This window comes from Schistocerca cancellata, chromosome 1 (assembly GCF_023864275.1).
Source record: "Schistocerca cancellata isolate TAMUIC-IGC-003103 chromosome 1, iqSchCanc2.1, whole genome shotgun sequence".
NCBI classification, from domain to species: Eukaryota; Metazoa; Arthropoda; class Insecta; order Orthoptera; family Acrididae; genus Schistocerca; species Schistocerca cancellata.
In genome coordinates this window covers 551,051,372-551,065,815 of record NC_064626.1, presented here as the reverse complement: position 1 = coordinate 551,065,815, position 14,444 = coordinate 551,051,372, and the positions used below count along the sequence as shown (strand labels likewise).

Below are 14,444 nucleotides of genomic sequence, written 5' to 3'. Positions count from 1 at the left end.
ACAACATAAAATGGCACATGTTATCTTTGAAAAATAGTATTAATTTGATTTTTTTGGGAAACAATGACGTATCAGTGCAGTTACACTGTTGCACCACTGAAACACACTGATTTTTCTATGTTACTAATTGCAAAAATAGCATACTTCGAGAAACAACACTAAAACATATGTTTATTGTAATACAAGTACACAAAAGAAGCAGCACTGGAATATGTTGAAACATTTAACACTGTTTCTGTTGCATGTATACTAAATCTGTACATAGTCAGTATTAAAGCCTCAGTAACTGGTCAATGGGTTTTACCATACAGCTTTTAATCTGATATTCACTTGGTAGTTGCTAATAGAAATCCTGTTTCTCAGCTGGGATATACCAATATGTCAAGGAAGCCCTTCTTCTTGGTGCTTCTGGCTGGCAAAAGCTTATCATACAAGGTAAGTATCTCTTCATCTCTTCGCAATGCTTTGATAAATTCACAGTTGCAGAATGCTATGACTTTTTTGTCCCCTAGTATAGCAGTGCCATCAGATGAAATTTGTAGGCAGATATACTGAGATATTTTGAATTAACCTCTATGTGACACACGGCCTATGCGGCCAAGATCTCTGAAATCAGTTCATCATGCAGACAAGAAATTCATTGCCCTGGCATTGGCAGGGACTGGACCTCAATCATTTTGATGATATCCATGAAAGGCTCTTTTATTTGGCTGTGTAAGGGTAAAATACTGAAGACGTGGTGGGAAACTATACCTTGTAATGAGGAATTTATAGTCCACAGCAGTGGATCATTTATTAATTCCTGTTTTGATTGTTATACTACTGTATTTAACCCTGCAAATATTTTACAAATACAAGTTCTTGGCTATGCAAATTATGAGAAACTTATTTTCATTATGATTAACAGTTATAATATTGTTCCACTCACCCATCAGATGTCAATTTTCCACAAACAGGACAATTTGTGTTTGCTATAGAAGGGTATTTACTGCCACTAAATGTCTTCTTTTCATTGCTCTTCCACTCACAAAATGGTAACTTTACTTTTCCTTCCTCTATTCATGTGTGCTATGTGCTATACTCATTACCACAACATTTTGTATGTCGTCCATGACCCCTTCACGTACAATGTTGTTCCCCGCAGCAAAGAAGTGTGTGGTTTCACAGTGATAGCAAAAGTAACCTAAGACAGTAACAACTTAACGATCAGATGCAGGATCTCAAATACAGCATTTTCCAACTCTTAACTCCTATCCTATGAAAATGTTGGTCACAATGCTGTTCAGACAAACTAGTCACTTCCTGAGGACACCTAAGTTAAATTATGTGCCTGCAGAAGAAAATGTGACAATAATTAAGGGGAGGCAGCTGAGAAAGGGAGATGGAAGGAGAGTAAAAGGGAAAGGGAGTGGGAGATATAAACAGAAAAAGAAAGAGAGAGGGAGAATGAAGAGAGAGTGAAAGAGAGGAGGGGTGGGGGGGGGAGCTAATATCATGAGAAAAGACTAAACTTAATGACACTTTACTCACCATTTTGGAATTATGAAAGATAGAGATATATGAGACAGAAACTACAAACGGCATTAATAGAAAAAAATTCATTCACCTTCAGTTTAACTGAAGTTCTCTTCTTGATCCATTTTTCTCGTGGATGCCCTGGATTGAAAGCAGCTGTATCCTTTTCCTCAAAGCCTGCTGCAGGTGCCCCATCAATTCTTGCCAGCTGACACAAAATGAATTGAAATTTTTGTCAAAATTAAAATTTGTAAAACATAAAAAATTTAATAAAGGGAATAAGAACTTATTAAAATACATTTTCTTATTATAAAGAGATACAGTGAACTTTCTTTTCATCTAAATTAACATTTATGCACCACAAGTCAGCATATAGTGTTTGGTTATTGAGACACAGTCTAACAAAATAATTATTTCCCTTCCTACTGCATTCAGAAATGGTACACAGGAGGGACTCCCTACACAATTTTGCACGTTCTCATTTTTCTCTAGCTTTACTGATTTCATCAGTACATCAAATTTAGAGTTTTCCATTTTAATTTGGAGTCCTCCAATATTTCAAAAATTATATAAAATATACAGACAACTGAAACCACACTGCAAGCTGCAGCACCAGTGCATGATGGGAATGGCGACTGGGCGAGGGTAAGGGGGAGGCTGGGAAGGGGATGGGGGAGGGATAGTATGGTGGGGGTGGCGGACAGTGAAATGCTGCATTTTAGACGGAGGGCAGGAGACAAGATGGAGGGGGGGGGGGGGGGGGGGGGGTAGTGGAAAGGAGAGAAATAAAAAGAAATTAAAAGACTGTGTGTGGTGGTGAAATGACGGCTGTGTAGTGCTGGAATGGGAGCAGGGAGGGGGCTATATGGGTGAGGACAGTGACTAATGAAGGTTGAGGCCAGGAGGGTTACGGGAACATAAACTCCTGGAAATGGAAAAAAGAACACATTGACACCGGTGTGTCAGACCCACCATACTTGCTCCAGACACTGCGAGAGGGCTGTACAAGCAATGATCACACGCACGGCACAGCGGACACACCAGGAACCGCGGTGTTGGCCGTTGAATGGCGATAGCTGCGCAGCATTTGTGCACCGCCGCCGTCAGTGTCAGCCAGTTTGCCGTGGCATACGGAGCTCCATCACAGTCTTTAACACTGGTAGCATGCCGCGACAGCGTGGACGTGAACCGTATGTGCAGTTGACGGACTTTGAGCGAGGGCGTATAGTGGGCATGCGGGAGGCCGGGTGGACGTACCGCCGAATTGCTCAACACGTGGGGCGTGAGGTCTCCACAGTACATCGATGTTGTCGCCAGTGGTTGGCGGAAGGTGCACGTGCCCGTCGACCTGGGACCGGACCGCAGCGACGCACGGATGCACGCCAAGACCGTAGGATCCTACGCAGTGCCGTAGGGGACCGCACCGCCACTTCCCAGCAAATTAGGGACACTGTTGCTCCTGGGGTATTGGCGAGGACCATTCGCAACTGTCTCCATGAAGCTGGGCTACGGTCCTGCACACCGTTAGGCCGTCTTCCGCTCACGCCCCAACATCATGCAGCCCGCCTCCAGTGGTGTCGCAACAGGCGTGAATGGAGGGACGAATGGAGACGTGTCGTCTTCAGCGATGAGAGTCGCTTCTGCCTTGGTGCCAATGATGGTCATATGCGTGTTTGGCGCCGTGCAGGTGAGCGCCACAATCAGGACTGCATACGACCGAGGCACACAGGGCCAACACCCGGCATCATGGTGTGGGGAACGATCTCCTACACTGGCTGTACACCACTGGTGATCGTCGAGGGGACACTGAATAGTGCACGGTACATCCAAACCGTCATCGAACCCATCGTTCTACCATTCCTAGACCGGCAAGGGAACTTGCTGTTCCAACAGGACAATGCACGTCCGCATGTATCCCGTGCCACCCAACGTGCTCTAGAAGGTGTAAGTCAACTACCCTGGCCAGCAAGATCTCCGGATCTGTCCCCCATTGAGCATGTTTGGGACTGGATGAAGCGTCGTCTCACGCGGTCTGCACGTCCAGCACGAACGCTGGTCCAACTGAGGCGCCAGGTGGAAATGGCATGGTGAACCGATCCACAGGACTACATCCAGCATCTCTACGATCGTCTCCATGGGAGAATAGCAGCCTGCATTGCTGCGAAAGGTGGATATACACTGTACTAGTGCCGACATTGTGCATGCTCTGTTGCCTGTGTCTATGTGCCTGTGGTTCTGTCAGTGTGATCATGTGATGTATCTGACCCCAGGAATGTGTCAATAAAGTTTCCCCTTCCTGGGACAATGAATTCACGGTGTTCTTATTTCAATTTCCAGGAGTGTAGAATGTATTGCAGGGAAAGTTCCCATCTGTGCAATTCATAAAAGCTGGTGTTTGTAGGAAGGATCCATGTGGCACAGGCTGCGAAGCAGTCATTGAGATGAGGGATATCATGTCTGACAGCGTGTTCAGCAACAGGGTGGTCCACTTGTTTTTTGGCCACAGTCATTCGGTGGCCATTCATGTGGACAGACAGCTTGTTGGTTGTCATGCCTACACAGAATGCAGCACAGTGGTTGCAGCTCAGCTTGTAGATCACATGACTGGTTTCAGAGGTAGCCCTGCCTTTGATGGGATAGGTGATGTTAGTGACCGGACTGGAGTAGGTGGTGGTAGAAGGACATATGGGTCAGGTCTTCCATCTAGGTCTATTACAGGGGTATGATCGATGAGGTAAGGGATTGGGAGCTGGGGTTGTTTAAGGATGGATAATTATATTGTGTAGGTTCGGTGGATGGTGAAATACCACTGTAGGAAGGGTGGGAAGGATAGTGGGCAGGACATTTCTCATTTCAGGGCACGACGAGAGTTAATCTAAACCCTGGCAGAGAATGTAATGCAGTTGCTCCAGTCCCAGATGGTACTGAGTTACAAGGGGAATGCCCCTCTGTGGCTGGACTGTGGGACTTTGGGAGGTGTTGGGAGACTGGAAAGATAAGGCATGGGCGATTTACTTTTGTACAAGGTTGGGAGGATAATTGCGGTCAGTGAAGGCTTCAGTGAGGCACACTGTATATTTTGAGGGGGACTGCTCAACACTGCAGATGTGACAACCATGGGTTGCTAGGCTGTATGGAAGGGACTTCTTGGTATGGAGTGGGTGGCAGCTGTCAAAGTGGAGGTATTGCTGGTGGTTTGTAGGTTTGATATGGATGGAGGTACTGATGTAGCCATCTCTGAGGTGGAGGTCTACATCTAGGAAGGTGGGTTGTTGGGTTGAATAGGACCAGGCGAAGCAAATAGGGGAGAAGTTGTTGAGGTTCTGGAGGAATGTGAATAGGGTGTCCTTACCTTCAAGTCAGATAGCAAAGATGTCATCAATGAATCTGAACCAGGTGAGGGGTTAAGGATTCTGGATTTTTAGGAAGGATTCCTGTAGGTGGTGCATGAATAGGTACAATGATAATGAAAAGCGATGATTGGAATTTTGCATCAACACATGGGTAATGTGTTAAAATAAAGAATAGGGTTGCAGGTACATCATGAAATCACACCATTTACGCAATATAACATTGTTGCAATTCCAGTGCGGTTTCTTTTTCATGAGTTATAAAATAAACTAATAGTAGTTTCAATCTCTCACTTGATAAACTATGATAAATATTAATCACACAAAAAAATACTTCCCCTTTTGTTAGTATCACTGCGAAAACCTTGTTCCAATGTCTTTAGCAGTTAATGCATAGATGTGATTTTGAAACTTTGAGACTCATTCCTTTCACAATCACATATTTTTCTCATATTAAAGACCTTTGAACAGAAATGTGATATTTTCAATTTATACGAAGAACCCTGTGACAGACTGCACATCTCTTTTCTGAGCATTCTCTTATCACTGTCTCAGATCTATTTTGTATGGTTACCAGACACTGGGCTTACTCAACAACAGCTGAAATATGTGGTCCGAAGCAATCTCCTCCATACAAAATGTAATTTTCTACGAACTGTTCTTGTAAACATCAGCCTGGACTCTGCTTTACTAACAAATTTATGCAGTTGTTTGATCATAAGTCAATGTGGAAGGAAACTTAAAATATTTCACTGGAGTCTCATAACATCACGCACAATGTATATCAGCAAACAGAACCTAACCAGTAGGATTTTGGACAAGCAACAGGATGTAGAGGATGTAGCTGTTTTATCACAATGAAATTCTGTTTATATGGCTTCCATCCTCCTTAGTAATAGCAGAACTATGTGATCTGATTCATCCAGGGGCTTCACATAGTAAAAGAAACCAATTATTCTTTTTGTGGGGACACAAGCTCTTTGGACTTCTGTCTCCAAGAAGATTGCTGCAAGAACAGTATCTCTGGACCTTGGGTGCAGTGTGTTCTGAGTCGCCAAGTATTTAATTTGTATATGTCCATATAATATGTATAAATAAATATTGTATACATGAATCGGTAATGTTGACAGTCATTACACATTATGAACATTGCATTCAGTACCTGAATCCTACATTGGTGACCCTGAGTTTTTTGACAAATGTGCTGCAACATTTTCGTACGACACGTTGCTCCTCCTCCACCCGATGTAAGAATCCAGTACCTTGCCGACATGGATCCAACACACACACACAGCAACGGTCAGTCAGCTACAGTAAATGATAGCAAGTGTTGCGAGTGTTTGTCTAACGACTTTTCACTGCAAGACAAAAATTGCAATATTTCTATGTTTAATACCCGCACATCAATGCAACCATTGTCACATCAGCACCCACACAAGGACTATGACATCAAACTTCCCTAAACCACAGTGCCTTTAACAAACACTGAAAGTGACTACATAATGAAGGGACAATGACGAACGTTGGTCACTAACAATGGCACTACCCTGCCGCCCCCACCATTATTGAGTGCAATATTCCAATTGATATACATTCAGCTATTACTAATGCTACTTGCAAGTCTCCCTATCATCTGAGTAAGTCTACCATTACATTGAGATGTCAGATATTGACGGGATAATTATGGACACCAACTACAGTGATGTAACAAAAGCCGAACAATCAGTGACAACAAACAAATATGCAGCTCAGTGTATTTTGGGATCTCAGGGACAGGGAGTGTCAGTTAACAGCGATTTTGAACAGAATGGCATATTTCTGCAAACTGCTTTCACTCCCTCATGTTACATGGGTGACGTCACAGCCCATTTGCCGCACCGCTCCCCACACCCCAGCTCCCACCAGGATGCACTGATTCCTGCCGCACACTCGTACGGATGCACAACACAACCATTTTACCACGACCACATAACAACAACACCAGGATGTCACAAGAGACAGCACTAAGACCACAATGTGGATATCAGAATTACAACCCAACTGCTACACCACCCGCACTGACAACAAAGGGTGTCAAGTCCCAGCCAGATATCACCACCGTGCCTACAGTGAGCCCAATAACACGTGAGCCAACACTCTACCCTGAATTTATCCAGCCAACAATGATTACACGACATGCCACTGATTGTATGAGCACACCACAATGGCTCCTAACTGATTGTGACTTCACCCCACCTACCGCAACACATGTTACAACCAAGGGGTGCGAAGCTGTTAACACGATCTTCCTTGCTACATCACCTGTGCCGTGCATTATGTTTTGTTACATCAATGCCACCACAGTAGCTGCAACGGCCGCAACATGACTAACAGAACAGTGTGCACAGCGGACACATGGACAAAAACTGTCAGAAAACTGTGATATCCAACAGAACTATATTTCACCGCAGTCCACCGATGCCTCTATATGTCAAACGGGTGACAGCACAGAGATATCAGCTGCGCTGTGCCACACGCCACTCCACGGGTGTGACATCACTGCCCAACCAGCTGCGCCGCATGCCGGACCACAGCTCCAACCGGAATATCACACCACACCATGCTGACAGGTACAAAAAACAGTGGCCATACTTGATCAGGCCACTCCAGTCGATCTGAGGAATGCCAGGCAACTACTGCACGGTACCAACTCAGTGTGACCAACACAAAATGACCACTACGGGAACCACCCACCACCTATCAAACTCCACCTGCCACCCATTCACACAGACTCACCAGAAGTGTGGTTTGCTTTATGCCAATGTATGATGAGGACAGCAGGGATCGAGGGCGACCAGGACAGCAGGGATCGAGGATGACCAGAGCAAGCTGTTAATACTTCACAACCATCTCAGTGAACAAGTGGACCTCGTCAGTGATCTTCTGCTAAATACTCCAAATGCGCCCAAGTGTGAGACGGTGAAGTCACCAATATTACAATGATTATCCCGCACAACTGCATCTTGCCATAAATGAGACAATGTTGGATGATGACACATCATCGGTGTTATGGTGCAAACTGCACCTGAAAATTGATAGCAACCTGCTACCAGACTGGGCCCTATGGTCATTATGGTTACTGAAGCTCCCAGAGCAAATACAGACAGCATTTCTAGTACATGCGGACACATCACTGGAAATGCACCTACAACTGGCCAATAGGGTGCTAGCTCTCGCACACCACTGGATACTGAATGGTGCCAGGACACCTAACTATGACTGCCATGCCAGTGATGGATGCAGTGCAGACCTTGCAGGCTGGTACCGCTGCAGCGCCGCAACAATCACGACGCACGGACCAGCTCCAGCAGGAAATAAACAAACAAGGGAGACGACAACACCCAGTCCACCATGACACGACACAGCCCAGCCGACACGACACGACACAACACAACACGACACGCAGCTACTGCTGGTTTTACGCATGATTTGGTGCTGATGCACACCACTGCCAACAGCCATGTGACTACCCAAAATACAGTGGTGGACTGGCTTAGGTACACCATTCTGCCTCCCTACAAAAAGCCGCTTTTCTACTGGAGATACAAAAGCATGTAACATGCCACACACATGGGCAGATGACTACACCAGTACCTGCCGGTTGATACGGGTGCGGACATCAGCAAGCAACGCCCACATCTCACCATAGGAGATAACATGCCCTCAACCATATAACTCTGAGCAGAAAATGATTCAGTAATAGTGGTAAGGGGGACAACCTCCATGATTCTCTGGCTAGACAACCACACACCAGGTCCATGGACTTTCTTTGTGGCTGAAACAGTCTAACCTGTTCTCGGAGCGGACTTCCTCCATCATTATCACCTCATCCCAAATCTCAGCAGGGCTCTGTTATTATACCCTCTGCAGTGACAGTCTTCCTTCCATCACCGACCCTCCCCCTCCACCACTAGACATGGAGACTGCAGTGGATCTTGCATTACAATGTGCAACACTTGTGATAAACTCCACGGAAAGATCACAGCCCATGAGAACATCTGCTAAGAGAACACCAAAACACGTACAGAGAACGAGCAGCTGAGCTACCACCATCACGAACTGGGCAGCCAACTGCAATAAATTCGGCAGCAACTACAGACAGCCTGGCACGCACGAGAGCCACAGGATAACTGTACAACCACTAGCATGGATACACATGCTAGTAAAGTGCCTATTACACTTAGTGACACATATCTCATGAGCAGGTTGAACAGTGACAGTGTTTACGCTCTCACAAGCAGGTCGAATAGCAACAGTGTTTTGCTCTCATGAGCAGGTTACCCACTAACAAGGCTACCACCCTTGCAGACAGATCAGACAACAGGACCACCCCTACCAAACAAAACAGTTAGCATAGTTACGGGTGGCATCATCCACAGAATTAATGTGATTCTGAGACTACTGCTTAGCCCCTCAAGGTGGCCAATGCAGCCATTGATGAATTTCTCCAGAAGAGTACAATCAGACCTGCGGACAGTTCATGGGCATCACATGGCACCCCTGACACGCCTACCAATACCTCAACGCCAGAATGATTATAGATAGCTACCCAGTCCTGAATATCTAAGATTTCGCACACGATCTTAGCGTACTGGACTGTAGGAGAGCATACTCCCAAATACCTATGGCCCCAGAGGATGTTCACAAAATTGCCATTATCACTCCATTCAGTTTTTATGAATTCTTAGTCTGGGTTGGAAAACGCCACACAAATGTGACAAAGATTCATTGATGGGTTGTTTTTCAATGTTCCACACTGTTACTGCTATTTAGATGATTTAATTACATTCTCAATATCCACAGAGGAACATGAATGACACTTGAATGGTAGGGACGAAAGGTCACTTAATCCCATGTCGCCGCCTGACAAGAGCCATTCCAGGTCCGTATCTGTTACCTGTGCATCTGGAAGGTTATGGAAATCCAGTTGAATGGTCGTGGCCACTAGGCAAGACAAGTAGTTCACAACCATATTGTCCGCTCCATGCACATGGTAAATGGCTGTCAAGCTGTCACAACACAGGGTGGAAATTTATACTGATGAATGCCAACTGCGATAGCCTCTTGGCCACCTAGTTGTTGCAACAGTCATATGACCCACACAGGGCAAAACAGAATAGATTATTAACAGGTCCCCTCCAACAAATTACTAAGAACTACCTAAATTTCTCAGCATTGTCAGTTTCTACTGCCGACACCGACCCCATGCAGTTGAAACTCTACTTTCCATCACAGAACCTCTACGAGGGAAAAATACATCAGGGAAGAGGAAGCTAACATGGACAGCCGAGATGCAAACTGCATTTCACAACATTAAAGCTCATCTAGCCCACACCACCTTTACCAGATGCTGAGCTTCTCATTACATCAGACGCAAGTGACTGAGCCCTGTATTATAGGATGAAGCACCAGGAATGACACAAGCTCACTGTTTTTTCCTCAAGGAAACTGACAGACTCTAAACGGAACAGGTCAATCTTTGACCGCGAACTACTGGCCATGTACGGAGTGTTTCCTCAAGGAAACTGACAGACTCTAAACGGAAGAGGTCAATCTTTGACCGCGAACTACTGGCCATGTACGGAGTGGTGTGCTACTTCTACGACGATATTGAAAGGAGACCACTTAATGTCTATACAGACCATCAACCATTAGCTGACGCCACAAAGAATCCATCTGCCAACACCACATCATACTGGCTTAGGCACTTGGACCACATCTCACAGTTCACAACAGCCATTTACCATGTGCATGGAGCGGACAATATGGTTGTGAACTACTTGTCTTGCCTAGTAGCCACGACCATTCAACTGGATTTCCATAACCTTCCAGATGCACAGGTAACAGATACGAACCTGGAATGGCTCTTGTCAGGCGGCGACATGGGATTAAGTGACCTTTCATCCCTACCAACTATCACCGAACAATATTTGACTTGCTCCATAACTTAGCTCACCTCTGAGTATGCCCCACAATGAAACTAGTTTTACATGGGCCCGAATATGAAGCGGGATTGTGCCACTTGGACATAAGCGTGCATTCCTTGCCAGAGGGTCAAGACGGCACGACACAACCAGCCACAATTGGGGAGCTTCTCTGTGCCGAAGGGCCGTTTTTGCCACACACATAGATTTACTGGGGCCACTACCTGAATCTAGTGGATTTCCAGGGTGTATATGCGGCCAAGAAAAAAAATTCCCAGCTATTTCTTGGATTTCCCAGTTAAGAATACATTTTCTCCTGGGTGAAAATACACTTTCGCCTTATTAAATGATGGGATACTTCTCTTCAGAACTGTAAAACTTATCAATCCATTGAATAGTTATGGTTTTATACACTGGCATAGAATTTTCCAGCACTTTACAAAACAAAACATGGGGAAAAAGGACACGTTTTGCTAAGATCTGTGATGTGCAGCAACATGTACGTTGCATATTTTCATATTACAAAAGTATAATTCAAATTCCACCATACACCACATGTTACTTTCTGAAGCATTGAAATCAATATTGTGACGAGCTTTTGTAAGCCAATCGTAGCTCATGTCACCTGATCTTCACCAGCTGATGACGGCGGACATTCAGAGCATAGGACAAGTGATGTAGTCAGCCAATATTAAGTAGCGCGAACACACAAATAGCAAAAGTTAACGGTTTACATTAATAAACAAAGCTTCACATATAATATTGGTCTCTAAGATTAATAAACTGCAAGAGAATTGAAGCTTTCACATATAACATTGGTCTTTATTGCGCGTGTTAACTTTAAGATACATCACACAAATGTGCCAGTAAAATTTTTAATAATGACTTAGATGTCTCATCATCTGAGCTCGAAATAATTCTAATGGTCATCCTCAAAGAGTTGTTTTTTAAATGAGAGTCAAACACACTGTGATTTAAGAAATTTATTGTACATTCTCGCACATAGTTCATCTTGTGTAAAAGGAAATTTACTTTGGAAGTAACACTTTTCAGACCACCATTCACAATATTTTCCCATGACCTGTTAGAAATAGGTTCATTTCAGCAGTTGCCACAGTGCGCCAGATAACAGGCATCAACAAGCTTGTGCAGCTATGGTGACGCAGGAAGCCTCTATGTTTGTAATCTTACATTATGTCGTAAAAGAAACACGACATCAGAGGATACTCCAAGAACATTGGAATTTCGTGAACCATACAAAAACACATAATTCGGCTTGAAGTGCACATTCATATGTCCAGATTTGGATGTGAATTTTCTTGGAGTACCAGTACTGTATTATATCAGGTTTGGTTCTTTATTATGGCATAATGCGATACATGCTAGAAGATGAAAACATGCACTTGAAATGCAGTGAACAGTTGATACTAGGGACCGATGGCCTTTGTAGTCTGGGCCCTTCAATCCCACAAACCAACCAACCAACCAAGTTGATACTAGCCAACTGTGTGGAATTAAACACTTCCTTTCAAATGGACTGCCTCAGTGGAAAAGATTAACAAAAGCCAAATTTCTTCAGCAAACCAAAAAAAAAAATAACTTCATTGTTCTGCAAGGCGATTAATGCTTGACTGTCAGGAAAGGTGGAAATACAATAAAATCCAAACCTAATAACTTATTGTAGCCTTCCATAATTATGTGAATGTATTTTAATTCACTTAATAGCTCACAGCCGCAGAAATCTGTTTTGTTTTCATTTGATGTGAGAGCAATGATCGAAGAGGAAAAGCAAACTCACTAAATGTAAACTCGGATCATGTGGAGGCTACCCACCTCCCCGCTACAGCTCAGACTGTTCTGTGTATCAGTCCCAGGTCTACAAGATGTCAGAACTAGAGCAATACTAGATAGTGGCACTCCACCCCTCCCCCGCACCCTCCCAGCGCTAGAGAGAGTATGCCAACAATTAAAGCAACTTTTCAAAAAATGTTCATTTTGTAGCGAACGTCTTTCTGAAGAGTCTGATACATAAAACATATGTCTTAAAGGTAGGTGTGTGTGTGTGTGTGTGTGTGTGTGTGTGTGTGTGTGTGTGTGTGTGTGTGTGTGTTGGGGCTTATGGGCTCTCAACGTCGAGGTCATCAGCGCCCTGACACACATTAAAGGGAACGAATGTGGTCGGACCTAACGAAACTGAAGCACACATGCAAAGAAAGCAGGAAAAGAAGGAAAATGCTACACAAGAAAGTAAAACGTAAGGAAAGGGAAAATGTAGCAACAAGAATGCCTCAGTAAATTGTCATTGGCTGGCCACTTACATAAAATATGGGTGAGCTTGTCACACAGTGAGCAAATTAAGATCCTCTCCCTAAAATCTTTGTAAAAACATTTGATATGGCACAGAACTTTAAAACTTTAACCACATTCATCCGAATGTTGCCTAAAAGAGATGGCAGGTCCGCTGCCAAGTCAGCCGCGGCCCGCTGGTCAGAAAATAAAATGCAATCCAATAAAACGTGGCGCACAGTGACCTGGACACCACAAGCACCACAAATTGGAGGGTCCTCAAGCCGGAGCAGGAAGCCATGCATCATAGGGCTGTGGCCTATCCGAAGCTGAGTGAGGAGAACCTCGTCCCGTCGATAGGCTGAAAGGAAGTACACCACACACGCGTTGTGGGCTTGACTATATGGAGCTTATTGTCAGTCACTTACAGCCACTCATCCTCCCACCGACACATGACTCGTGAGCTCAACAGCGAGGTGAGTGTGTGCAGGGGGATAGCACACTGAGATACTTGAGGATTGAGACACGCCTCCTTGGCTGCGAGATCTGCCCTTTCATTCCCAGCAATGCTGACATGCCCCGGAACCCAGCAGAAAGCCACCACCTTCCCCAATCGCTGTAGTTGGAGGAGGGCATCCTGGATGGTCTGGACTATTTTATCAGCTGGATACAAATGTTGCAATGAGTGAAGGGCACTTAGTGAATCGGAACAGGCAAGAAATTTAGGACAGGAAGAATATCTCATCTGCTCCAGTGCCGCAAGATCGCAGACAATTCTGCATCAAATACAGTAAAAGTCTGAGGAAGTCGGACCTTGAGGACATGATCCGGAAAAACAACAGAGCAACCAACGGAATCCCCTTGTTTCGGCCCATCCATAAAAACAGCTATATAGTCATGGTGCTCAGATAAAATGGCAGAAAATGCTGCATTAAAAAGGGTGGCAGGAGTGCAATCTCTCTTGCACTACAATAAATCTAAAATCACTCCGGGTCTCTTCAGTAACCAGGGTGGCAGGCGGTTAAAACCCAGGATTTGGGGTTGTAGAGACTCCACACCGAGGGACTCTAGCACATGTTGCACACGGATCCCAAATAGCAACGTAGCCCGCGGACAGTGGGAAAAAAGGTGGTCCGGAGGTAGATGAGCAACAAGATGGTGAGCAGGCGAGGTGGGAGCTGCAAGAAACTTACAAGCCTGGTGCACCAGCAGGAGCTGCCACTGGATGGTAAGTGGCAGTTCCCCAGCCTCAGCACAGAGGCTGGGTATGGGACTGGTCCGATAAGCACCCATGGCCAGTCGAATCCCAGCATGGTGGACAGCGTCAAGG

At 44.9% G+C, this 14,444-nt stretch overlaps 1 protein-coding gene across 5 annotated transcripts in view; it reads right to left on the bottom strand.

Annotated features, from left to right (window-relative positions):
- LOC126180278 (protein retinal degeneration B) overlaps positions 1–14,444 on the bottom strand; it is a 589,076-nt gene that overhangs the window by 55,367 nt on the left and 519,265 nt on the right. For all 5 annotated transcript variants that reach the window (XM_049924680.1, XM_049924684.1, XM_049924682.1 and 2 more), the window contains one exon: positions 1,607–1,723. In XM_049924680.1, coding sequence (XP_049780637.1) covers positions 1,607–1,723 — 117 coding nt within the window. The remainder of the gene's footprint in view (positions 1–1,606; positions 1,724–14,444) is intronic.